Here is a 27,969-nt window from a genome sequence, read left to right on the forward strand (position 1 = left end):
AATAACAACAGAGCTGTTCTTGTAAACCAAATTTGGGGAATTATCAGGCCTAGAGGCTGAATGTGCCCCCTCCCCAAACTCTAATTGGCCATGGAGAGTCTGTCTGTCTATCTATCTATCTATCTATCTATCTATCTATCTATCTATCTATCTATCTATCTATCTTCCAAATCAATCTATCATCTATCATCTCCCAAGTTCTGGTCAAATGCTATTATCTGCCTGTAATGTGTCCTCATATTATGGCAATGGCTGACTGGAGCATGGAGAAGTGAATGTGTTTGTGTTTGTTTGTACAGTCCTCTGTACACCTGAAATGTAGCCTTTTTACAAAAGTGAGTCACTTCCATTGCTCCATTCACTTTTGCATCTGGTTCTTCCCACAACTGGAAAGTGGCCCCTGGAAGGTGGCCCATAAGACAATGTGGCCCTCTGGAGAATGCGTTGAAGCTAGAGAGCACATTATTCCAGCTATGGAGATTTCCAAACTCCAGGATACCTCTGAAATCCTCATCCAAATTTCTTACCAGATGTTAGAATTACCTGGTTTCCAAAATGGAAAAGGCTGCTCCGTCGAGCCATTGCTTAGTTTTCTATAACATGCATAATTCACCACAGCTTTTCAATATTGCATTGCCTTTGTGTTCCGAGGTTGCCAACGTACATGGATAAAACATTACAGAAAGGCAATATTTACATTACATTAAAACACTACCTTTTCCTCCAAGGGACTCAAGGTAGCAAATGTGGTTCTGCTCATCGTTTAATCCCCACAACAACCAAGGCTGAGAGGCAGTGACTGGCCCAAGGTGACCCTGTGAGCTTCATGGCTAAGTGGGGATTTGAACCCTGGTCTCCCAGGTCAAAGTCAGACACTCTAACCACTACACCACACTGGCTTTGTTTTTACTAAAACCTGGATTTGAAATGGATCTGGCTGCCAAACAGACAGAGCAACACCAAAGCATTGGCAGATCTGAAAATAATTGCAAAGCTTCAATGGGAGATTTCCATCCTCTCTCCTTTTCCAGCCTGAGACATGTGGTACAAGATGCAGGATTAGGTTAATACTAGACTCCAGGTTGGCTTCCATTTTTAGACATACGAAGCTGTTTTGTTCTACAAGGCAGGCTTAAGCAGTATGTGGACCGAGAACTCCCAGAAGTGCAAGCTGGATTTCGAAGGGGCAGAGGAACCAGAGACCAAATTGCAAACATGCGCTGGATTATGGAGAAAGCTAGAGAGTTCCAGAAAAACATCTACTTCTGCTGCATTGACTATGCAAAAGCATTTGACTGTGTCGACCACAGCAAACTATGGCAAGTTCTTAAAGAAATAGGAGTGCCTGATCACCTCATCTGTCTCCTGAGGAATCTCTATGTGGGACACGAAGCTACAGTTAGAACTGGATATGGAATAACTGATTGGTTCAAAATTGGGAAGGAGTACGACAAGGCTGTATATTGTCTCCCTGCTTATTTAACTTATATTCAGACTGGATGAATCCCAAACCGGAATTAAGATTGCCGGAAGAAATATCAACAACCTCAGATATGCTGATGACAAAACCTTGATGGTAGAAAGTGAGGAGGAATTAAAGAACCTTGTAATGAGGGTGAAAGAGGAGAGCGCAAAATATGGTCTGAAGCTCAACATCAAAAAAAACTAAGATCATGGCCACTGGTCCCATCACCTCCTGGCAAATAGAAGGGGAAGAAATGGAGGCAGTGAGAGATTTTACTTTCTTGGGTTCCATGATCACTGCAGATGGTGACAGCAGTCACGAAGTTAAAAGATGCCAGCTTCTTGGGAGAAAAGCAATGACAAACCTAGACAGCATCTTAAAAAGCAGAGATATCACCTTGCTGACAGAGGTTCCAATACTTTGGCCACCAATACTTTGGCCACTTCATGAGAAGAGAAGACTCCGTGGAAAAGATCCTGATGTTGGGAAAGATGGAGGGCACAAGGAGAAGGGGACGACAGAGGATGAGATGGTTGGACAGTGTTCTCGAAGCTACCAACATGAGTTTGACCAAACTGTGGGAGGCAGTGCAAGACAGGAGTGCCTGGCATGCTATGGTCCATGGGGTCACGAAGAGTTGGACACGACTAAACGACTAAACAACAACAAGCTGTTTTGTAGTTCCCAGATTAAGAAGAGCCGCGCTGGATTAGGCCAAAGGCCTAGATCTAACCCAGCATCTCATAGTGGCCAACCAGATGCCCTAATGGGGAGTCACTCCCCCTACACACAACATGACTAATATGCAGGTAGGAACATGGTCATAATTTGGTTTTCTCACTTCATCCGATTTTTGTGATGCCATTATTGGTTCAAAAATAAATAAATAAAGCAAATGTAACAACAGCTGCAATTTTTAAATTATTTTTTGTTTGTTTGTTTGTTTGTTTGTTTGTTTTTGCAAAACAACGAAGCACAAGATGGAGTAATGGAGAAATTTCTGAAACAACAACAGGATATCAGCTCCACCCAAGGCATGGTGGAGAACAGCAACAACTGGGAAAAGAGAGACATAACATCTTACATGGACAGGAAGAAACACAGCGGACAGAATAATTGCCACATGCAGGAAGAACAAGGATATAGTTTGAGTGCCTCAATTGTAGTTCTATGAATCATTTAATGTGTCAACATGAATAGAAGTTATTAATATTGCAGTTGTTATATAAGGGATTATTATTTTGACCAGAATATAATTGAAATTAGTAAAATTTTGGTACGCAGAAATAAAGAAAATCATCAAACCATCAATTCTAGCACACGGGGGGGGGGAACCACCTAACTTAGATAATTTGGTATTTGAATGATTGGTATTAGTAACTGTATTATAATTTGGTATTGTTATAATGAGGTACAGACGCTTCAGGTTACAGATGCTTCAGGTTACAGACTCCGCTAACCCAGAAATAGTACCTCGGGTTAAGAACTTTGCTTCAGGATGAGAACAGAAATCGTGCGGTGGCAGTATGAGGCCCCATTAGCTAAAGTGGTACCTCATGTTAAGAAAAGTTTCAGGTTAAGAACGGACCTCCAGAACGAATTAAGTTATTAATCCGAGGTACCACTGTAAAGGGTGTAAAGGGATGCGGGTGGCGCTGTGGGTTAAACCACAGAACCTAGGGCTTGCTGATCAGAAGGTCGGCAGTTCAAATCCCTGTGACGGGGTGAGCTCCCGTTGCTTGGTCCCAGCTCCTGCCAACCTAACAGTTCGAAAGCACGTCAAAATGCAAGTAGATAAATAGGTACCGCTACAGCGGGAAGGTAAATGGCATTTCCATGTGCTGCTCTGGTTCGCCAGAAGTGGCTTTGTCATGCTGGCCACATGACCTGGAAGCTGTACGCCGGCTCCTTCGGCCAATAATGCGAGATGAGCACTGCAACCCCAGAGTTGGTCACGACTGGACCTAATGGTCAGGGGTCCCTTTGCCCTTTACCACTGTAAAGCAGAGGTGCATATTTTAAGTTAAAATGGTAAGGTGAATCATTGCCTAGCGGTAAAAATATGGTATTACCAATAGCATTAAAGGTATTCCTCAAACCTGAACTGCTTCCAAAGAGGATGACACAAATTCATAGTTGATAAGCCTCCTAGATATGGTGCCAGTGTATTTATTACCTCCGTGGCCTGCAGGAAGCTGTGACTTAGGGAGAGAGCCCCAAGGACCTGGCAGAGTGACAGGACAGATTAAAGGAAGGACTTCTTCACACAGCGCATGGTTAAACTGTGCAACTCACTCCCACATGAGGTAAGGAGGGGCACCATTGTGGGTGGCTTTAGAAGAGAACAAGAGAACTAAAATTGATGGAGGAGAGGGCTATCAATGGCTACTAGCCATAGTGGCTATGCACCACTTCCATGGTTGGAGGCAGCAATGATTCTGAATACAGCGGTACCTCAACTTACGAAGGCAATCCGTTCCATGCCGCTCCTCGTAAGTCGAAGTCTTCAGTTGTTGAAGTGCCCATTTTGCGCTTCTGCGCATGCGCGCACTGCTTCTGCGCATGCGCGCACTGCTTCTGCGCAGGCACAGAACACACGTGTGGCAAAAAGACTTCCGGGTTTGTTGACTTCGGAAGTCGAGTCGTTCGGATGTCGAGGTACCACTGTACCAGTGGCTGGAAAGGACAGGAGGAGGAGAGTGCTCTTGGTCTCAAGTCCTGCTTGTAGGGTTCCCACAGGCATCTGTTTGGCCACTGTGAGAACAGGAGGCTGGACCAAATGGCCCATTGGCCTGATCCCACAGCCTCTTCTTACATTCTGATTTTAAAAGGGTAACGATATCAGAGGAGCCTCGCTCAGGAGTGAATTCTACACATGAGACACCAGTAGTGGGAAGCTCTCTGGGTGTTATCCACTTTATCTCAGTTAGGAGGGACTTCACAAAAGGATGAGCTCCATCAGATATCCCAGTTATAAGCCGTGTGGGGTTTTAAGTCGGCTCTTCAAGCCAGAACCCAACAGAGCACTCTGAACATCAGCAAGACATATTACCACAAACCCCAGTCAAAAACCCGTCCTAGATGTTACTGGAGCATGGATAACAATGGCCATAGTCTATCTATGCGCAGGAGATGCCACAGCTGGCACACCAAAAATAGCCCTGGTTTGGGCTGAAGCTCTGCAGCTGATTTGTTTTTTGTTTTGTCTTCCAAAGGCAGATCTGCACTACAGTGGAGAATGTGAGCTCTGTATACAGCAGAATAAATTACTGTGGCTGACAACAGAGATTTTTTCCCCTTTTCTTTTTGGTCTCCTTGCTTTACAGTTCCCCTCCCACTCCTGCAAAACACATCCTTATGTAACCATGTCAACTATCAGATCGATGGGATTGTGACATTGAATCCGCAGCAAATATTTTCAATAAATGAGAAATAATCCCATAAAAGCAGGGTCTCGTTGGCAATGAAAACTGGGCTGATTGTGGAGCCATATATTAAGAGCGGGTGGGGGGGGTGGGGGTGGGGGAGAGACTCTGTGCCATTCAGCAATCCCAAGGAATGATTCATAATGTTCCAGCAGAGAGAAAGAGAGAGAGAGAGAGAGGTTGCCAGAATAAATGAATCCATTAGCTTTACTATTAGGAATTGCAAGACTGCTTGGGGGCTTCTTAACCTGTGCTGGGCGGGAGGCTATGGAAAAATTCTCTCTCTCTCTTCAGTGGTATGGCAGTGCAGAGTGAGATGAAACAGGGATGTGTGGGCACTCAGGTTAATAAAAGAAAACCCTTCTTCACACAGCACAGAGCTCAACCAGGGAACTTGTTTCCTCAGGAGGCAGTGATGGCCAACTTGGATTGGACAAGTTCACAGAGGAGGATAAGACTACCAGTCATAATGGCTCTACTCCAAGGGACAGTCTCACCCTCAGGATTGTGGGTGCCCGCCCCCACAATATGGATGTGCGACGTCACATGAGCAGGTGTGTGCGTGTGACATTGCACATCCACCTTGCGCCACCTGGGGTTACTCCTCTTCTTCCTCCTATTCACAGCCAGTGAGGCACCCTTTTCTTTTCTTTTAAAATAATTTTTATTAAATTAGCCCGGCTTCTTATGGCTCTGTCTGTCTCCCGTGGGGCCGGAGATGCCGGATTGAGTGGGGGAGGGGGCGCTGCTGCTCCGCACGGCCTTTCTCCCTTCTCCCAGCAGGCCAGGGTGCCTGGGCGGCCCTGGGCCGCGCCGGGGCCTTCCCAGCTGTCTCCCGCGACTCCGCCGCTTGCTGGGTCCACGCGGCCTCCCCCCTTCTGTGGGTGGGCCACAGGGCCCGGGTGGGTCCGGGCAGTGCCAGGAGGTCTCCCGGCCGTTTCCTTGCACCAACAGGGTGCTGCATTCCTTCCCGCCAACAGGGCGCTGCGTTTCATTGGTAGAGCTGCTGCCATGTGGCGTCGCCTCTACCAATGAAATGCAGCGCCGGGGTGAGGCATGACCCTGGTGCTGCAGAGCGGAACAGGGTCCTAGTGCCCCTGTTCCCTGCTCTCCCCTGAGCGGCGCAGCTGGCGGGCGTGCAAGACTCAGAGGAGGGAAAAGGGAGGCCGCCGCGCAGCTCCTCCACTTGCTGGGGCGCCCCTGAGTGCCCAGGCGCCCAGGTGCCCGCGTCACTAGAGCCAATGGGCGAGCTGGCCCTGTATACCATCACATTTAGAGAGCACAAGCCTGTTAGAAGAAACACACTGAAAGAGAGTGTGGAGATGATGAGATGAGATGAGTTTGGATTTGATATCCCGCTTTATCACTACCCGAAGGAGTCTCAAAGCGGCTAACAATCTCCTTTCCCTTCCTCCCCCACAACAAACACTCTGTGAGGTGAGTGAGGCTGAGAGACTTCAGAGAAGTGTGACGAGGCCCAAGGTCACCCAGCAGCTGCATGTGGAGGAGTGGAGACGCGAACCCGGTTCCCCAGATTACGAGTCTACCGCTCTTAACCACTACACAGTGATGGGTGTGGCCTGAGGGCTGGAGAGAGAGGACTGGAGAGCTGTGTTTGGGTCCCTGGCCTGAGGTATCCCACCACATATCTCAAAAGAGGTGGCACTCGGCTGAAGCAAATGTCTCAGAGAGATGTGGCATCCAGCCAAGCAGCCTTTCTAACAGGAAGACGTATGCACGTGTGTGTGTGTGTGTGAGAGAGAGAGAGAGAGAGAGAGAGAGAGAGAGAGAGAGAGAGAGAGAGAGAGAAGAGAATCCACAAAGGATGCTACCCACAACAATCAAGCAGCACCTCTTTTAATTAGCATTGTTACCAGCTGGCCAGATTGTGCAGAAAGGGACGCCTTGGCCCAGGTGACCTGAGAAACACTATTATGAAGAGGCAGCCACAATGGCGGCTTTTTAATAGCCTGGCCCAGCATCATCATAATGCACAGGCAAAGTCTCCGGCAGATGTTAAGTTAATTAAGAAACATTTCCGTGCTTTGTCTCCCGGAGCTAAACACACACTGGCCCCTGACTTGCCCTGACTGTTCAGGCACTTGAGAGTCCATTAGCAGTAAAATGTCGGCACCATCTTGTGGCATTATTCACCCCGGCTTGAGAAGGTTGTTTTCTTTTTGCAAATAAGAACGTAAGGGTAGTTTGATGGCTGATTGGAGCTCATCTGCCCTCCTGCAACTCATTTTGCAACCCAGGGGAGATACAGTATCAGGTGAGGTGTTGCTGGCCAACTACGGTCAACTGTTCATCCTCAGCCCTATTAGCATTCCAGCAAAGCAAATCTGACTGGCCTGAAGCCTGCCCATGCTGCAGTGGTTAGAAAGCTGGGTGTACTGGAAACAGCAAGGACCAAACCTCTGATCTGTCACAGAAAACATAGTGGGTGACCATAGGCCCAGCTAAACTCCTGATCTCATCCCATCTCATGTGGATTTTTGAAACCTGCTAAGTGGAATCTGACAGAAGGGACAGGAAAATTCATGATCCACTCAGAAGGTCTGTTCTCTGGGTATATTTACGAACATTTGCTGTGATTCTTGTTTTTAAACATTGCAGTAGAATCAGATGTAGAGCTGCTACTGAGGAATCAATATTGCCTTTGTGTGGAGCTTTACAGGTGTGCCTGTGTATTGTGTTTTGTAAAAAACAACAACAGCCCTCTGCACACATAAAAAGCCATTTGGATGCAATTGTATACAGCATCATGTAAAACTGTGTTTGATATTTTACATAAACACAGTGCACTTGTATATCAGTCACCCTTTGTGTAACTGATGTGCATGTGTATTTAGAATACACAATGGAAAAAGAATCAGTTGCATGGAGATTCCTTTTTTGGCCATATGCATATCAGTGATGCAATACCACAGAATTACAGAGTTGGAAAGGCCCTTAGAGGTCATTTGATCCTCCTGGTCAATGGAAGAACACTGTAGCAACAGCATCTTTGACAGGTCCCCCCACCCCTTGAAAGAAACCCAAGTTTAGACTTTTAATATTTAGCTCAAATCTTCTTTATTGCTAATTTCCACCTGTTAGTTCTAGTCCTACTCTCTGAAGTTAAAGAAGCTGTCTACCCCATCTGGCAAAGCTTCAGGCATTTGAGCTTGATCTCCTCTTTCGTCTCTTCTTCTTAAGGCAGGCTTCCTCAACCTCGGCCCTCCAGATGTTTTGAGACTACAATCCCCACCATCCCTGACCACTGGTCCTGCTAGCTAGGGATCATGGGAGTTGTAGGCCAAAAACATCTGGAGGGCCAAGTTTGAGGAAGCCTGTCTTAAGGCTTACTCACTTCTTCACTATTTCCTTATTCATTGGTAGAGCATCTACTTTGCATGCTGAAAGTCAATCCCTTGCATCTCTTCCAGGTAGGGCTGGGAATGTCTTCCATCTGAGGCCCTGGAGAGCCACAGAGAGCCAGTGTAAACAACACTAAGCTAGATGGACCACTGGAATAATTCAGGGGAAAATCAGTTTCCTGGTTCCTACAACTTGTAGCCAACAGAGCTGTAGCCAACAGTGTGCAAGTTCCACTGGAAGGACGGTGTTTCTCTGAAAAAGCCGGATTCTTCCAAGCGTATTGACACCTCCTCGAGACATTTGCAGGAGATAAAACAAAAGCCCACGCTCTTCCCTGCCATCTCTTCCCCACTTGCGTTTCCATAGAAATCAATGTCTCTGTTTATGTCTGTTTTCGTCCAGGTTTGCTTTGTGAGCAGCTGTTGCATGGTTTCGCATGGCGGAGGGCTCAGAGAAGAACGTGCACCCCCCCCCTAAAGGACAGTGCAAACAAATTTCAAAAGAGTGCTTAGAATATTGGCCACCATGGACAGTGCCCATGGCCATATAGGTACCTGGAAGTTACCTTCCCTGCTATCTTCCTTCCTTGGATATTTTTAAGCAGAGGTTGGGTGGCCACCTGTGATGTATGATCTAGTTGAGATTCCTGCATTGCAGGGCGTTGGATTAGATGAACCTTGAGGGTCCCTTCCAATGCTGCGATTTTATGATCCCATGAAATCACCTCTCTTTCCCAGGCTGCAACACCTTCTTTTTCTACTGCTGTTAGGCATGGAAAAAGTATTACGCTGGGCACGATGGAAAGTTCTCCCACATGCTGATTTTTTGCATATGCATGGGTACATGATCACATTACAATTTGCAACTGTGGAGGGAAGGCGAATGCACCTTTTCAATGGCAGCTGCAGATTCTGTACCACTGATCCCGTGCCGCATGCTATGAATGTACTGAGAATGAGAAAAACAATAAAAAGATATAAAGGGGGGGGGGAATAGGCCTGCAAAAATGATGGGGGAAGGAGACTTTTCAAACCTAAATGCTAGAAGAGGGTTGGGGTATTTAAGTGTGTGGACGTGCTTGTGGCATGCTTATGCATGTTTATGAGCAAACGTTTTCTATATTTACCCTTTATTTTTCATGAATATACAGTACAGTGGCAGTTACCCTGTGATGTACCTTGGATTTTAGTTCTGCTAAACTAGAGTAGTGTTTGGCTGGTTTGAAACTGAACTGACTTCTGAAACTTCAATATGAATCTTTTTTTTTCACCAGGGAAAAATGTCATTCTACAATGAGCTTGTTTTGTTTTTGTTTTGTTTGTTTTAAAAAAAGACTAAACCTTCCTTGTCTTTTCTTTTTAAAAAGAAAAAAATGGCATACTGTGGTAACGTTACCAGTGTTTGTGTGCATATCGATAAAAACACTGCAACAAAGCAATCTGGGTGGAATCAAATGCATTATTTTCTTGTGATTCTTTAGGCGCTGCCTTTTACCGATGCACATGTGTGTGGTTTTGCACTGGCAAAGCACCGCAAGAAAATAAAAGAAATTGCAATCTTGGCAAGATTGCAGGTATGATTTTATTAGGAGGTGTTTTTGTGGTTTTCCACATGTGTGTGTCAGGAAAGCAGTTGTTACACACTTCAAAAAAATAAATATAAAATCCAGGTATACTGGAAGAGCATCAACTCAATGCTAAATATCTCCTTTAACAGAAAACCAGAAGCTTACCTTCTGGGAATTACAGATCTGGATATCCCGCAACAACATGGCTGCAGCAAGAGTTCTCATCGCTGCAAAATGGAAGAGCGATGAAATCCCCTCTATTATTGAATGGACTCAAGAATTGACAGAATATGCAGAGTTAGATAGTCTATCAGAAAAAAGATAAAGAATAAACCGAAACAGGAATTTGTCTCAAAATGGGAGGTCTTTAAAGTATATTTGAAAAATAACTACAGCAGATTAAACTCTGTCGCAGCATTCGAATAGTTTCAGTAGTAGCTTTAAGCTAGACATGATAAATTAAGAAATAGTTATATTATGATAAAAGCGTGTATTGGCAATAAGTAATATACAATTGAAGTAAAGAATAGACGGGAGGTGTGGCCTATAGTCTAAAGACCAATTTTTGCTTTATTGTTTTGTAAAAAAATATTGTGCTCAGGGGACACGGGTAACGCTGTGGGTTAAACCACAGAGCCTAGGGCTTGCCGATCAGAAGGCCGGCGGTTCGAATCCCCGCAATGGGGTGAGCTCCCATTGCTCGGTCCCAGCTCCTGCCAACCTAGCAGTTCGAAAGCATGTCAAAGTGATAGTAGATAAATAGGTACTGCTCTGGCAGGAAGGTAAACGGTGTTTCTGTGTGCTGCTCTGGTTCGCCAGAAGCGGCTTTGTCATGCTGGCCACATGACCTGGAAGCTATACGCTGGCTCCCTCAGCCAATAATGAGGGATGAGCGCCGCAACCTTTCCCTTTAGCTATTGTGCTCATTGGTTCTGCGGGGGAAAAGCAAGGGCCTCAGCCAATTGCAGTCATCAGCAGTCGTTAACAGCCATCTACAGGTTTACCACTCCCATCAGCCCATCACCCATTCCCACCCACCCCCCACCCTCTGTATATACATATATACATAAGGGTCTGACTTCTGTTTCAAGTGTAATTGAAGAAGTGTGCATGCACACAAAAGCTCATACCAAAATAAAAACTTAGTTGGTCTTTAAGGTGCTACTGAAGAAATTTTTTTATTGGGGTCCGTTATGACAAAAAAATGAGACTCTCCCTTTGCAAAAGCCAGAAAAGGGAAAGAAAGAATACCATCTCCTTCTGCCGTTCAGCCCAAAGCACCACACCTTACAGATAGCACAATTTATTAGGTGCAAGTTAATAAGGCTGGCTTTGAATTTTATGATTGCTTTTATTGCATCTGGGTTATATACAGTCCTCGGTAAACTATATGGTTTTTGAACTTCTGCATTGTGCTGGAGGCAAGAGCAAATAACGTTTCATTCTCCTGGGGCCTCAGCTACTATGGTTGAGGATTTTAATTATTAAAGGTCCTGGATCAAATATGTGGTGCAGAGCTGTGCAGCACCGCAAAAGAAGCAGGAATCCCTTCTGCGTAGCCTTAGGATTTTTTTTTAAAGTCAATAGTAATAAAAAAAAGAAGGAGAAGGAGGGTGTATATCACATACATTTCCAGAATACTTTTATAATACCCCCAGATATTCACAAACATTCAAAGGCCAGAGATGCTCCTCATTCCACCCATTCTGTCCCTTTATTTGTATGTGAATTCATTTCCATCCTTCGCAGCAGTTGCAGTCCCAGCAGCCATAGAAGGCCCAACACCCGTTTCAGCCCTCTTACACTCTAGTACTACAGTTGTAGCTGGTGTATTCCATTTAATCCACCTTCACCCCATCCTAAAAGACAACGAAATAGCCTTAACTATTTGTCTATGCCTCGGAGCACTAACAACACTTTTCATAGCCTATGTGCTCTAACACAAAATGATATTAAAAAAAATATTGCTTTCTCAACTTCCAGCCAATTAGGCCTAATAATAGTAACTATCGGCCTAAACCAACCTCAACTCGCTTTTCTTCATATCTCAACCCATGCCTTTTTTAAAGCTATACTATTCCTAGGCTCAGGGGTGATTATTCATAACCTAAACAACGAACAAGACATTCGAAAAATAAGGGGTATACAAAAAAATATTACCAACCACAGCTACATGCTTGACTATCGGAAGCCTCGCCCTTACAGGAACCCCATTTTTATCAGGTTTCTACTCAAAAGACACTATTATTGAAACTATAAATAATTCCTACCTAAACGCCTGAGCCCTTATACTTACCCTTTTTGCAACAATATTGACTGCCACCTATACTATACGAATAACCTTCTAGACACTTTCAAATATACCACAAACAACAACCTTCAGAATAAGTGAAACTTCCCCCTCCCTTGCTAACCCTCTTATCCAGGCATACCCAAACTTCGTCCCTCCAGATGTTTTGGACTACAATTCCCATCATGCCTGACCACTGGTCCTCTTAGCTAGGGATCATGGGAGTTGTAGGCCAAAACATCTGGAGGGCCGCGGTTTGGGGGTGCCTACTCTTATCCTTTATTGACCTCCCAACCCCATTAAATATTTCTGCCCAAGGAATCAAATTTGGTTAGACACAAGACATATAGATGTAAAGCATTATGGATTAATGTATTTCTTTGCAGACATAAGCTAAGGGATGCAAGGTCGCATGCCATTCATCCCAATTCAGGGTCTAAGGAAGCAAAGTTAAGTCCAGCAGAGGACATGGTCCGGCAGGTCAAGCTAATACAAAGGAGAGGGAAGGTCCAGATATGGTCAAACGAACAGAGGTCAAGGTCCGCAAACCCAACCATTCAAGGGAGGCAGTACCTTGGACAGCTCCAAGTAGCACCCAGGGCATGGGTAGGCCCAGGGGACAGATCCAGCCCAATCACCTTCTCAATCCGGCCCACGGAAGGTATGGGAATCAGCATGTTTTTACATGAGTAGAATGTGTCCTTTTATTTAAAATGCATCTCTGGGTTATTTGTGGGGCATAGGCATTCGTTCATTGTTTTCCCCAAAATATAGTCCGCCCCCCCCCACGGTCTGAGGCACAGTGGACCAGCCCCCTGCTGAAAAAGTTTGCTGACCCCAGGTATATGTTTTACTGCTCAGTCTTTTCTTCTGCTGAAGATAGCCCACTGCCCCGCAAGGCAGTGGAAGTTTAGGACAAGAGTTGTCCTTCTCCTAGATAAGCTGCCTTCCCCATCAGCCCCTCACTTCCTTCTACAGCATGTGCAGAAACCACCTTCTTGACTATTACACCCTGTTGATCTTGTCTGTTCAATCTGTCGGAGCTTGTCTTCACATGCAGAGGCAGCCCCTAGTTCACTGGGGATTTGAGATCAAAAGTGAACAAACTACCCCAGAAGGAACAGACGTACTACTCGTCCCCTAACACCCCATGTGCCCATAAACCAAGAGACATGCTAAAAAGAAAAAGGGGGAATGAATCCAAAAGTGGAATATGAAGCAAAGTGTTGCAGTGCACTTCAGTGCTGCAGTTTGACTGCACCCCCAATGGCACACTCCATTGTCTCTTGAGACAGATGGATGACGACAACAACAACAACAACAACAACAACAACAACAACATGCCTCTTGGACATGGCTGTAATCTCCAGTTTCAGTTGTTCTCCTGTGGTAACACAACACTGCTTGTTACAACATTTTCTTTTGACACCAGGCAGGCTTACAGCATGCAGCAGCAGACGGCGTACAGATGGTGTCCTTGATGGTATCAGTTTGGAGAGGATGCAGGCTGCCTTTATCATAAGGGGGCCCTTATTTTACATCTTTCGATGTTTTGCTGTGCTTCGTTAATGGCATATACTGAAGTTCTGCAAGATTACATGCAAACACACATGATGAATGAAAGATTCAATGAAATAAAAGTAGAATTGTAGAGCTGGAAAGGACCCAAAGGGTAATCTAATGCAGGAATCACAGCTAAAGAATCCCTGGCAGATGGCCATCTAACCTCTGTTGCAAAAATATCCATGCCACCTTCTGAAATAGTCCATTCCACTGTTATACAGCTCTGCGGTAATCTCCAGGGTGTCTTCCAACAGACCCAAGAAAAAGCTTGTTCACACATTAAACTGAACATAGATACAAGTGTTTGTGCGAAAGAGTGTACATTTGTTGGCTTGTACACCCCAGTGACTCAGAGAGTGTACACTTGTAGAACATTACATGTGAGTCCATGGCTTGTAACCAATGCTAGCCCTACTCAGAGCAGACTCGCTGAAGTTAATGGACAGGACTAACTGGTTTATTAATTTCAGTAGGTCTACTCTGAGTAAATTCTTTTTAGGTACGCCACCATCTTAACACACTTGGTTTATGTTATGATCCAGCACAATGGCAAATTGCATTTCTCTCCCATTCCTGCTTGGAAGCTGGTTCCCATATACTATAACTTAATTATTTCTGATGGGACCTATATAGGACCATATATAGGACCATAATTTCATTTGGTTTTGGAGTACAATTTGGAAGTGCCTTGCAGGAAGGAGTGCTTGATGGATTTATTTGTTAATGGAAATCACTTCTGCTGCCAAATAATACCACCAGGTTGGCTACCCATGTTTGGAACAGAAGCTTGTTGCATCACTTTTGCATTGCCTGCAGCTAATTTTGCCATGATTTGGAGTATGGCGGTGGTGGGCAGCTCTCATATTTAAACTGCATGCAAAATTGAGATTCCTGCATTGCAGGGGGTTGAACTAGATGACCCTTGGTGTCCCTTCCAACTCTATAACTCTATGATTCTATCCCCATTTCACCCTGTTGTACAGTATCAGGCTCTCAGCTTATCTTTTGCTCCCTCTGCCCTTCCAGATTAATCAAACTGAGTGACAATTGGAGAATCTGGCAGGCATCTGCATTGTTTTACCTTGTTCACAGGAATGACTCCACATTAATCAAACCAATGGCTTTCCCACTCGCTGCAGTGATTGATACAGATACAAGGGCAAACAAAGGATTAGGGATGAAGCCTTCAGCCACTGCATGATCAAACTGTTATTTTTTAAAAATAAATATAAATAAATAAATGTCCTCCTGCAGCTCTGAAACTCTGACAACGCTTGAGGATTTCTCAGCAGCAACGCTTCACATATGTAAGTATTGATAATGAGCCATTGGTGTGGCTAGCCAAGGTTGGCTCACAGAGGTGCCCTCTAGCATAGGGATGGGGGAGGAATTCATCGCAGAAATGTTGGAGGGTTTGTGAAGGGAACACTCCACAAGGGAGGATGTTCAAAAAAGGGTGAGAGGCTGCCAACTCTGAAGGCAAGGGGTGATGTAACTGGGCTCCTGAGCCCCACAGGGGTGCCGCAGAAAGAATGTAGTTGGTCAAGGGAGCCGTGGGCTCAAAGAGGTTGGAAATCTCTGCAATAAGGAGTAAACCGTGCAAGGAAGCAACCAAAAAGGCAGCGAGTAGTTCAGGGATGCCCCACGGTACACACTCAGATGTCCCACAATTATGCATGCACATTCATCCAGGAAAAAAAACAGAGAGAAAAAGGAGAGAGAGGAAAGGTATAATCCTTCAAGTTGAAGCAGCACGAGACACGTTTTCAACTTCGCTGTTAAATCCTTCTTGGGGGACCTTGGACTTCTATTTGATGCCATATCAAGGCACAGCTCTCCAGCGACATTCAACAGGATTTTGATATCAAAGGCAGCCCCATCACAGCAAAAACCCAGCTTTGCCACAAACATCCGCCTCAACAAATTACATTACGGTGGTATTAGAGGGCAGCACTTAAGCAAGTGATGCTTATAAAGTTTTATATTGCCAACAGAAATGATCTGTTGGCGCATCAATGCAATCCTGTGATAACAGATCTCACATCCTAATAGCTATTCCCCACCCCCACCCCATTTAATACACCACGTGGCACCATTATAAAAGGAGCATGAAGCTTTTGCCCTAGATATCAAGGCGATGCCACATCATCAAAATTGGAAAGCATCTTTTATGCTAGTGCCGAAAGTATACTGGGGACTGCACATAAATAAAAAAAATGCATAGCTTCCTGCCCTTAGCTGCAGTCAGAAAAAAATGAGATCAAATGGGAGACTTGGAAGCAAAGCATTCAGTATATCAGCAGTAATAGGCTTTTCTGACAGGTTTTGCAACTTGGGGTTTCTATGGCACTAACCAGTCTTAAGGATGGACAAAGCCATCCATATCCATTCCATGTCAGTTTCCCGCATGCTCAACCGCTAGTTTGCTAAACTGTAGATTTATGTTTTGCGCATGTAAATGCATGTAAATTATATGCAAAAAAACCCCATTGAAACCGCGTTCCAAAACGTGAAGTGTGCAGTCAGGTTAATGGCGGAGTTTTATGTCCAGGGCAAGGAACCGTGTCAGTTTGCTTTAGATTGTGTGGGAAAGCACATGGCTCTGATCTCTTGCAAAGGAAATGATTTTTAGCTTACAAAACATGTGGCCTTTCCCTACACTAGGAGAAGTGGGAAGCTTCAGCAGAAACTTATAAGGGGGTATTTTAAAGGTCTAACAGCCTGCATTTCTACACTTTCCTTTGCTTCAGGTTTTGTGTTTTTTAAATCCCCGATAGGGTTTTCTCACCAAATAGTAAAGGGACCCCTGACCATTAGGTCCAGTCTAGGAACGACTCTGGGGTTGTGGCGCTCATCTCGCTTTACTGGCCGAGGGAGCTGGCGTACAGCTTTCTGGGTCATGTGGCCAGCATGACAAAGCCGCTTCTGGCAAACCAGAGCAGCACACGGAAACGCCGTTTACCTTCCCGCTGTAGCGGTACCTATTTATCTACTTGCACTTTGACGTGCTTTCAAACTGCTAGGTGGGCAGGAGCTGGGACCGAGCAACGGGAGCTCACCCCGTCGCGGGGATTCGAACCGCTGATATCTCCTTTTATTCTTTAATCAAATTACGAAAACCAACACAATCAAGGTGGAAAATGCTGGTCTGTTTTCAGAGGTGTCAGATTGGGCTGCTCCTGTACATGATCAACTATATGTGGAATGTTTGTTTGTTTGTTTGTTTGTGTGTGTGTGTGTGTGTGTGTGTTTTGGCAGTGAGGGCATCAAAATATGTTGTGCTGGTCCTGGATTTTGTGACACTATAGAAACATGCCTGGAAAAGAAGCTTGAACTAAACTATGAAGCTTGAACTTAAAAAAAAATCAGGCAACAGAAACCTTGACTAAACATTCTTAATTCTGTTTCAAAGCAAGCCAGCTTGCTGCTCACCCAGTACACTGAAGTAGCTGGGTAGTTTTTCCTCTAAACATATGTAATTCTTGCTTTAGGTGCCCCATAAATCACCCTCTTTATCCCGCCAGGCATTCCACCAACGGCAATTATCGCCACACTAGTCTAACCAGCCCAATCTCTGTAGAGCATATTTCTCCATTTTCTGCAGCCTTCCCATCACAAAAAAATGAAGGGGTGGGGGGAAGCAGAATTTGCATTTCCATTCATTGTTTGTTGTTATGACAACACAACATGGATTTGTTGCGGGCTGTAGGTCTTCCAGTTTGGGACTTCTCTAAGCAATATTCTTTTTTAGTCAGGGGAAAAAAGTAAAGGCATGCCTTCATTCTGAGCATGACTGTAAAATAAAATAATAATTAAAAATGCATTATTTCTTATCTGTCACATTGGCAGATATATTTTTGCACTCACTTATTGCTCATGTAAAACACTGAATGGAAAAAGGGTGTTGGTGGGGAACCAACACCCAGAGAGAGAGAGAGAGAGAGAGAGAGAGAGAGAGAGAGAGAGAGAGAGAGAGAGAGAGAGAGAGAGAGAGAGCATATGATGCTGGGGACACAATCTACTCCATTCTCTGGAGAGGACCAGCCTTCAAAATCATCCTCGTGCTTCTGCAATCACATGCTGCTTGTGTATTGGTCTCTGAAGAGGGTCCAGAAGTTTCAGTTGGTTCAAAAAGCAAGAGCATTAATTTGAACAGGGCTGGGGGAACCTCAGGCCTGGGGGACAAATGCAGTCCCCCAAGGACTTCTGCTAGGCCACGCCCCATTCCTTGTCACACCTGTTCCCGAAGCCACACCCCTCAAATAGACAAGACTGAAGTGTTAAGGAGAGAAGAGGAAATCAAGCAACCCTAGACACTAATTGTTCATGGCGTTACATAATGCAATGCACAAATACACACAACAGTGGTCAGTGGTGGACTTCCTTCAGTGGTGGAACCCTACAGCCCTTAGGCAGCACTTGCTGGGGTTGTGAGGAAGCAAAACTGGGAAAGAGAGTACAGCCATACCCTGGGTTCAAATGATTTCAGGGGGACCAAGTATGTTTCAACATTTAACGGGAGCAAATCATGGGGTTGTCATTAATGAAGAATTCTGCAAGCATTGGTCTCCTTGGATGGGATAACTGCTTTGTGAATTGCTATCTAACATGAGGAGATACTTCTAAATATGCTATCTGGGCTAGAAGCTTATAGTTTAAACCCATCAATATTATATTGGCATCTGTGAAATAGAGGAACATTGCTTGCAATAAAAGCCAGCTGTCAGTGATTCTGGCTGACTAGCACCTGATATGTTACCGGCACCCGTCTGTCCCAATTTTAAGAGCAGCCTCCCCACCCCACCCCACAAAAAAAGAACTTGAAATCGCCATGCTCCATTGGAGGAAGTAACATCAGGTTCAAACTGGTTCACATTAGCGGAACAGAGGATTGTAGAAACTCATTCCAAGAATATGGGTGTCATTCCTGATGTTCAAGTCTATTTTAACGCCATAGTTGCAGTTTTTCCTCTAAATGACACAAGAGCAAGTTATGGGAGACTGAAGTGTTGGAAACTAATTAAAGCCAGTGGAATGCAGACATCAGTAATGATTCGTCTGTATTAAAACAAAACACATTCTCATGAATCCACAGCCATCTGTCTTTATTTTTCACTCACTGGGAAGCCACATACTTTGGCAATTTTGGACATCAATTCAGTTTTCTTGGACTGGAGATGTTTGCTCTGTGCCGAGGAAATTGCACCCAGCATAAATCATGGACAATAATGAAATTTGCATATATGTGCATCTTGGTGCACGGGTATGTCATGATACATGCTGTTTCATGGACTTTTCCTTTAGCTCAGGGAAGGAGAAACCTCTAGTGCTCCAAAATTCTATCTCCCATCGTCTCTGATCATTAATCATGCTGGCTGGGGCTGGTGAGGGTTGGGCACTGGCAGTATTTTCAGGGCTCCTCATTGGCTGCCTACCCCTGCTCTATAAGGTCAACATCAACTGTGTTATATAAATTAAAAATTTAATGTCACAGTTGCTGATGCAGGGCCTGTGGGCACCAGCTTACTCACCAGTAGCTCTTGTTTATTTGATATATATTTTATGTTCCTATTTGGTAATTTATGTTGGGAAGCATCCTGTGGTTTTTGGATGAAGAGTGGTATACAAATTTTTACAGCAGCAGCAGCAGTAGCAATAGCAGTGACAATAACCCATTACCAATACCACTGGATTCAAAGCTATAATAATAATAATAATAATAATAATAATAATAATAATAATATCTGGCTGGGTTTTCCCAGCCACTCTGGGCAGCTTCCAACAGAAAAATAAAATAAAATAATTGATTAAACATTAAAAGCATCCCTAAACAGGGCTGCCTTCAGATGTCTTCTAGAAATCTGGTAGCTGTTTTTCTCTTTGACATCTGAGGGGAGGGCGTTCCACAGGGCGGGCGCCACTACCGAGAAGGCCCTCTGCCTGGTTCCCTGCAACTTGGCTTCTCGCAACAAGGGAACTGCCAGAAGGCCCTCGGTACTGGAACTCAGTGTCCGGACAGAACGATGGGGGGGAGCCAATGTAGATCTTTCAAGACTGGTGAGAGCTCTCAATGAGCATAGGCTAGGGGTCAGAAAACTTTTCAGCAGGGGGCCGGTCCACTGTCCCTCAGACCTTGTGAGGGGCCGGACTATATTTAATAAATAAATAAATAATGAACGAATTCCTATGCCCCACAAATAACCCAGAGATGCATTTTAAATAAAAGCACACATTCTACTCATGTAAAAACACGCTGATTCCCAGACCACCCGCAGGCCAGATTTAGAACGCAATTGGGCTGGGTCCGGCCCCAGGGCCTTAGTTTGCCTAACTAGTTTGCCATAGAGTAGACCAACTCCTTTCTCCTCCCTCTCCCCACCCTGCCACACCCCCATGATTTGAATGCAGGAAGATCATGGTTATTTATAGTTCTCTTATTACTGCAATCTCTAAATTGCACTTTGCCAGTTTTGATCCTGGGGCCAGAGCAGTTGTATAACGCAGATCGAAGAAGAAGAAGAAGAAGAAGAAGAAGAAGAAGAAGAAGAAGAAGAAGAAGAAGAAGAAGAAGAAGAAGAAGAAGGTTAGATGCACTAAAACCCAACCCAACATGAACTGAGCCCAGAAACTCGCCACAAGCAAGTGGAAACAAAACAAGGTAAGCGCAATGTCCTCATTTGACCACCCAAGAGAAGGACTGGAGGAAATGGAAAGAGACACACCTCCAAAACCCAAAAGTCCGCCTACTTGGACAGGTTAATCAGCCACTCGCAGCAACTTTCTACTGGGGGGGGGGCAATATATCCATTTCGAAATGCCATTCTAATAGGTGCTATTACAGGAGTCTTATGAAAAGGTGCCCAACAGCTTGAAACCTTACATTTGAAGCTGCAAGGTTAATAAACACTAGCAAGTTACTGTAACTTGCAAATTATATGCCCTAATTTTCACAGTTGGCAACTGGGATTTAATTAAGGTCACTGGAACAAATCGCAGCACTTGAACAGTGATTGCCTTGTTTAATTTCTCAGCAGAGTTTGCCACATTGTTCGGGTTTTTTGTTTTTGTTTTAAAAAAGAAAACCCTCCCGTAATTTTTTCAAATGGAACGACTTAGGAAAGATCATGGAATGTTTTCCTTAAAAAAAAGAAGCAGCGCAATTTGGAAGCAAAAAAGAGGCGAAGCCTTACAATATCTGGCTATTTTAGGGTAACTGTGGAGAACTCATTGCCCTTCATATGCCGTAGGACTATAACTCCCATCATCACTAGCCAACCAGCATGGCCAGTAGTCAGGCATGGTGAGAGTAACATGAAAACAAGGGAGCGAGCGACCAATGACATCAGAAACCGTTCTCCAACGTGTGCCTGAACTCTTTCACAAGACTTTCATGATTTCTGTACAAATGGGGGAGGGGAGAGGTTGCTCTGAGCATGACAATGGAAATTGAGAAGCTACATTGCACCATCTTGGCTGAAAGTGCCTGGTCACTGATGCCTGAAGGAGAGCTAAAATGCAGAGGAAAGAGGCTGTGAAGCTGGTGAGAAGAAATCCATGGGTGGAAATAATGCAACTGTGATCAGAATGCAAACATGGCCCTACTTATACTTGGAGTCTGCACGGCTCTTGATGGTATCAGCAGACACTTGCTGCAGTCACCAGTTCTTTGGTGATCCGGGTTTTAATTTACACATTGCTTGGCATTCTGGAATGGATTCTTTTGGTTTTACAATAGGAGAGACAAAAGAAAGCACTTCTTCACATAGTGCACAGTCAAACTATGCTATCAGCGGCGATTAGCTTCTGGGTACCAGTTTCTAGAAACCACAGTGCTCTGGTGGGTATCTCACAGGCATCTGTGTGGCCACTGTGAGATCAGGGTGCTGGACTAGATGGGCCGTTGACTTGACCCATCAGGGATCACCTTATGTTCAGCTTGTGGGCTTCCCATTGGCATCCTGCTGATCACTAGATACACCTTTGGTCTGACGCAGCAGCTCTCCTTATTTCCATATGCTCTCTCCCCCCACTTTTCTTTCCTCCTGTGCTCTCCTGCGCTTCCGTGGCAACTGCTCCATCAACTAAATAGGAGGAATGTCAGCCTCAGACTTCTCTGGCGCAAAGGTAGCCAACATGATGCCCTCCAAGGAAAACAAGGAGACATGAAAATATTGTGCAGTGTGTAAGCAATGGAGGCAGGTGTTAATGATGTCACCCCATCATCCCTGCCAATTGGCTGTGCTGGATCCAACTGGCAATATTTGGACAGCTCCCTGCCCCGTGCAAAAGAAGGGGAAACTACCATTTCCATGTGACATATGAGAAGAGGAGGTCTATAGGGGGGAAGAGGGGAATGTACCAGCAGGTGGGAAGGAAAGATGGGGTCCCTGCCCAAGCTCCAGTTAAAATCTAAGCCTGAGAAGAACCCACATCACTTGCATTAAAGAGTGGATCTACAAGCCAACAGATCCTTAAAACGGGAATTCGTGTGTTTGGACACCATCTCTGTTTCAGCCCATGCCTAAACTTTTTGTTCTCTCTTCAAAGGCATAGCATCAATCAGAGGGCTAATGAGTTTGCCCCCAAAATAGGGCTATGGCCCATTTGCACAGATGGGGGCCTGCTCCCCAAAGCAGGATTGATTTTAATTTTATTTTTTTAACGGCAAGGAAGCCAAGATCTGGATCTGATAGAAAGAACAACGGAGAGCGAAGTAATTGACAAGGGCAACTTTAATGTAAGTCACTGTCGTTTCACATAAATGTCAGAACCTTTTAAAGCAGCGACCTTATGCCCAACTCCCTTGTTCTTGTGCACAGAGGTCCGCAGTGATGTGTGAGGCTGCAAAGTGGTTTATGTCTAACAAGACAGGGACAATAAAAGCAAAGATTCACCAGGACAGAATAAACTCACTCTCTCTCTCTCTCTCTCTCTCTCTCTCTCTCTCTCTCTCTCTCATAACATGAAAGTAGTGGCTGTTCTCCATTCTCATCACCAAGCAGGGGCCTCCCCACATTGTTAAAATGATGCATAGTATCTATTAAATCAAGGGTTGCCAACTTTATAAGCCGGTGCACACATTTGGAACTTGGAGAAAGTCACAAAGTGGTTGTTGTGTTGGCATAGGCCGGGGGTGGGCAGAGTGCTCACAACGTCTCTGGAGAGATATCACCAGAACCTGGTAAGCCACATTAGCTCCTCCTTGTTTTTCTGGTGGCAGGGAGCAGGCAGGACACCCATGGTAGTGGCAGAGAAGCAAGGAGAAGCAGTGGAAGCTTCCAGCAAGGAATATTCCCATGAGATCTTGTGAGGACTCCAAGAGATCTCATAGGGCTCTTGCGAGGTCTTGCTGAAAGCTGCCTCCAAAGCCACTTCTCCTTGCTTCTCTGCTGTCATTGGCAGGCAGGGCCCCCAAGGTGGCACCCCACCCTCTTGGATTCTGCCTCCTGAGGTGGCTACTTCAGTCTGCCTCATGGGAGAGCCAGCTCTGGGCCTTCTGTATTTGGCGAGTCCTTTTCAGGGGAGTGATACATCCTCTGTGATATTAGTCACAGAACTTGCTAACTGGTTGAGTTCCCTTCAATCATATTATATCCATTTAGCCAAAGAAGAGTAACGGACAGATCCTTGTCCGAGAAATTGCTAGGCTGAATGTTCCTGAGCCTGCTTCCAAATTTCCTTGGCTGGAACACTGTTTGCATTGCCAGCAGAAGAGGTGGCGACTCACAGGCAGTTTGTGGCGGCAGCTCAGGCTACGCAATTCCAGGTTGGCGGCTCTGCCAAATCCCGACAGCTGTAGGCATGCCTAGCCAGTATCCGGCAAAGTCTGATTTGGGTATGTGATGAAAAACCCGGGCCAGCTGCATGGATTACATCAGGAGCCTTTCCTGCAAAGGGAAATGAAGCATCTCTGCTCGGCGCAACTGCAATGCTGTTTATATAGAAATTAAACGAAAACGAGGTTCATTCAACATCCCTCACCATAGGAATAGCTAGAGCAGGATTAGTCAATGTTCTGCCCTGCAGGTGCTGCCATACCAGTTGCTGGAAACCACAGGAGGGGAGAGGGCTCTTGTGCTCGGGTCATCTGGCTGGCCACTGTAAGAACAGGATGCTGGTTTAGATGGGCCATTGGCCTGATCCAGCAGGCTCTTCTTATGTTCTTACAGATTGCAACTCCCTCCCCCCATGCTGGCTGTGGATGATGGGAGGTGGAGTCCAGTCACCTTTGGAGGGCATCAGGTTGGGGAAGGATTGTGAGCTGACCAGAAGTCTCTCTCCAGACTTTTTGGCAGAAGTCAATTCGCATCCTACCTGGAATTGTTGGAGGGTGAAACTGCAGCCTTGGCATGCCAAACAAATTCTCTGCCTATGGGCTCTTTGCCCAGTGCTGACTGGATGTTTTGGACTACAACTCCCATCACCCCTAATTATTGACCTGATTCTTGGATTCTTGTGACTAGGAATGGATGGGGATCAGTCTATGTCAGGTTCACATTTATAAGTCCAACTTCCTGGTCACGCTGCATTTTTATTTTATTTTATTTTTAAAAAAGTCTTCATGAAGTATGGATTTTTGAATGTATTGTAAAATAGCATCCATGTGTGCAATTTATGCTAAAATATGCATTTTGGCACTGAAAACCACTGCAGATTCAGAGAAGTGCTGTAGGTGAATTTAGTTCAGGAAATGTGAATCGGGTCAGTGTGCCTAATAATTCATTTTTTAATATATTTTCAGTTGTGTTTGTAAAATATATATTGCTTTGTTGTTTACTTTGGAAGGAATGGTGGAAAACAACAAGAACAAGAACAACTTATTTGACTCAGTTTTACTATGCAAGTTTTACTACCGGTACTATCCTGATACAACAGCAATCCTAGAGCAAGACTCATCACGATGAGAAGGGGATCCCATGGATCTCCAGTTGAGTTGGGAGGTTCCAGGCCCAGCTGGGCTATTCTGGTTTAACTCCCCATCTTCTCTTAAGCCAATGTAGTTTCCTAGACCTGGGACCCAGCCAGTTGAGCTGAGCCAAGGTTACCATATGTTAAACCACTGTAAGCCCTAGAAAAGGGGCATTTGGGGTGAATGGGGCGGGACTAGAGAGGGAGGACTTTGGCGGACCCTAAGCCTGTTCAGCTCAGTCGCATGGCCTGGCAAACTATCACATGACCTGGTAAATGAAGCCAGCTAAAAGGATTGGTTAGGCTGGCTCAGCCAGCAGAACTGACTGCTCCAGAATGGAGTTTAGATATGGGGTACGGTAGTTTGCCCTGGTTTAACACCAGCTTCCAGCATATAGGATAAGGAAGGAAGGAAGGAGCAGTAATGTGCCCTCCCACTATTTTTTAAAAAAATAACAATAGAGTAGCCAGGTCCCCACTTAGTACCTACTAAGGCTAAGCATGATATATCACCTTTAAAAAAAATCAGAGAAAAATGTTTCTACATAGTCCGCTATCACTCTTGCTACATGGAAGTAAGTTTGTGGCTCCCTGTTGAAAGAGATAAGAGCAACAATGTGTTATCTCTCTATAGCTCCCTGCTCTTATCTCTGGATTTTTATGGAGACATCTCTTCAAGCAAACCACATTTGGAGAGAATCAAGCAATGCTTTCCGGAGCTTTTAATTTCCGGCAAGCTTCTTTCCGGGTGGAGCAGAATTCGTAAAGAGCAGTGAGGGCAACTAACAGCTTGTTCCCAGGCAGATTTAAAGTGTGCCTCACTAGGGATGGGGGATCCACCCCCCCTTTGGCACAGAATACTTTTATTGCTAAAGGAATAGAAAGGCAATCCTCAAAATGCACTTTTCCTAATGCTTTTCAAAAATGTTCCCATTAGGACAAATTGCATGGGGGAAGAATTGCCCCAAATGCTGATTAATTTTCATGAGGACCTTAAAATTTTAATCACAAACTGATGTGGAAATACGGATATGACTGGAAAAATGAGGAAGAGAGAGAAATCAAAATTGACAGTTTAACTTATTTAGCCCATCAATGTCACTGGCTGTACGTTTGCCTGATGCGAAATACAGTGGCTCGGGAGTAGGTTTGGCTCAGCAATCTGACAGATTACTGTATTCAGTCTAGACTTGCAGTCTAAAACCACAGTGAGTCACAGAGACATCCTATTTGTGGGGAGGACAGGGTATTCTAAACCAATGGGCACACCACTCCCCCTGCCCCACTGACAGAAGAATATTTTGCGATGAGTATTTATTTGCTACAGCTGTCCATGGAGGCATAGGTCAATTCTGTGTCCAGGGCGGCTGTCCACCAGCTCCATCTGATACACCAGCTGATACCCTACCTGTTTGTGCACTGTCTTGCTAGAATGGTACACGCTCTGGTTATCTCCCGCTTGGACTACTGCAATGCGCTCTACGTGCGACTACCTTTGAAGGTGACTAAGAAATGACAACTCATGCCAAATGTGGCAGCTAGACTGTTGACTGAGAGCAGCCACTGGGACCATATAACACCAGTCCTAAAAGATCCGAGCACAATTGAAAGTGTTGGTGCTAACCTTCGAAGCCCTAAATGGCCTCGGCCATGTATACCTGAAGGAGCGTCTCCATCCCTGCCCTTCAGCCCAGATACTGATATCCAGCACAGAGGGCCTTCTGGCAATTCCCCCACTGAGAAAAGTGGTTACAGGGAAGCAGGCAGAGGGCCTTCTTGGCAGTGGCACCCGCCCTGTGGAATGCCCTCCCATCAGATGTCAAGGAAATAAAAAGTTATACAACTTTTAGAAGACATCTGAAGGCAGCCTTGTATCAGGACGTTTTCAATGTTTGATGTTTAATTAAGTTTTTATATGTGTTGGAAGCCGCCCAGAGTGGTTGGGGAAATGCAGCCAGATGGGTGGGGTATGATGATGATGATGATGATGATGATGATGATGATGATGATGATGATTGTAGCCCAGCTTTTCATTAAAGAGATGCAAAGACTTCCCTGGGTTGCAGCAAATGTCAGTCTTACTCACAGTAGACACACAAAAAGGAATGGACATGGCTAACTCAGCTCTGCTAATTTCACGGTGTCATATTTCAGTCTGACTTAGTTAAGATACAACTGCATATAATCAAGACACTGGTACCCTTATCAAACAGAATCCTATCACTGAGCAACACTTAGCATATAGAAAGCAGCCTTAGACCATTGTTCCATCTAGCTCAGTACATCGACTGGCAGCGGAGCTCCAGGATTGCAGGCAAGGTTCTCTTCTTGGAGATGTTGAGGATTGAACTCAGGGACTTCCCTAAAGCACCTAGGAAGGTGGCCTACACATGCTCATGCCTGGGCTTCTCTGGGTGGAGGTTGACATAGGCATACATGTATTTGGAAAGCTGTCTTGGTCCATCTAGCTCAGCATTGCACATACTGATTGGATGTGATCCCTCCAGGGTGTTGCATCTACGTAGGGGTTGTTCCCAGTTACACCTGGAGATGCCTGGGATTGAACCTGGTACTTTCTGCATGCAAAACTGGGGCTTGGTCACTGAGCTGTGAATGCTATTTATGAGCTGAGCAAGATGACACTATCCATAGAAATAAAGAACTGTAGCGTTGGAAGGGATCCAAAGGGTCTTCCAGCTAACTGATCCATCTAGCTCAGGATTGCCATTACTCAATGGAAGGGACTCTTCCATCCAGGTTGAATCCTGGATCTGCAGCATGCCAAGCATGTACTGTACCACCGAGCTGCAACCTCTGCATGCCCAGTGCCAGGGGTCAGGCCAGGAACACGGCCCCAAATTCTCAGTAATCTTGTGATGTAATGAATGGGGCTAGAATGGGACACCAGGGAAGTGAGAGGGCCCTTGCTCAGAATTAGCCATATGAAAACACATGCCATTAATAGTTCTGCAGTTCTTTTGAATGCAGGAATCTTTAGACGGGTGTTTCTGTGTGCGTTCCCTTCCATTGCCAAAAAGGGAAGCAACCACACGATTGCATGACTTGATCACTTTTAACTTTAATTGCCACCTCTGAACAAGTTGGGTCATCTCACCGGCTGCTCCTGCCCACCCCGATTCCAACCCTGCCTCCCACCCCGAGTCATTCCAGGGCATGAAAGGCGTCCTTGTCATCTCTGCAGAACAAACACACAGCAAAAGGTCACACAACATTTCGTTCCTTTTGACAACAACTCGTTTGATCACCCAGAAGCTGGGTGCGGGGAGAGACAGCAAGAGAGAGAGAGAGAGAGAGAAGAATGGTTGCCTTTATACATTTCTCTGTGTTAGTCCATGGAGGGAATGATATCTGGAGACTGGGGCGGAGT

The 27,969-nt window shown here is 45.2% G+C and overlaps 2 protein-coding genes across 3 annotated transcripts in view; one reads left to right on the top strand and one right to left on the bottom strand.

The window, feature by feature from the left end:
* KAZN (kazrin, periplakin interacting protein) overlaps positions 1-27,969 on the bottom strand; it is a 258,853-nt gene that overhangs the window by 226,000 nt on the left and 4,884 nt on the right. The window contains exon 1 of one of the 2 annotated variants that reach the window (XM_035120458.2): positions 23,401-23,468. The exons of the other annotated variant lie outside the window; for it this stretch is intronic. The gene's annotated coding sequence lies outside the window, so the exon portion shown is untranslated. Of the gene's footprint in view, positions 1-23,400; positions 23,469-27,969 lie in introns of those variants that run through there. 2 annotated transcript variants of the gene reach the window in all.
* Positions 6,313-12,168, top strand: LOC132592241 (NADH-ubiquinone oxidoreductase chain 5-like; the record flags this gene model as incomplete). The annotated part of the gene is given in 6 exon segments (XM_060275217.1): positions 6,313-6,331; positions 8,236-8,270; positions 9,023-9,092; positions 11,570-11,740; positions 11,743-11,975; positions 11,977-12,168. Coding segments are annotated over 6 exon segments (720 nt in total), but the record flags the coding sequence as incomplete, so codon positions are not given.

Source organism: Zootoca vivipara, chromosome 6, assembly GCF_963506605.1.
Source record: "Zootoca vivipara chromosome 6, rZooViv1.1, whole genome shotgun sequence".
In the NCBI taxonomy this organism is placed as follows: domain Eukaryota; kingdom Metazoa; phylum Chordata; class Lepidosauria; order Squamata; family Lacertidae; genus Zootoca; species Zootoca vivipara.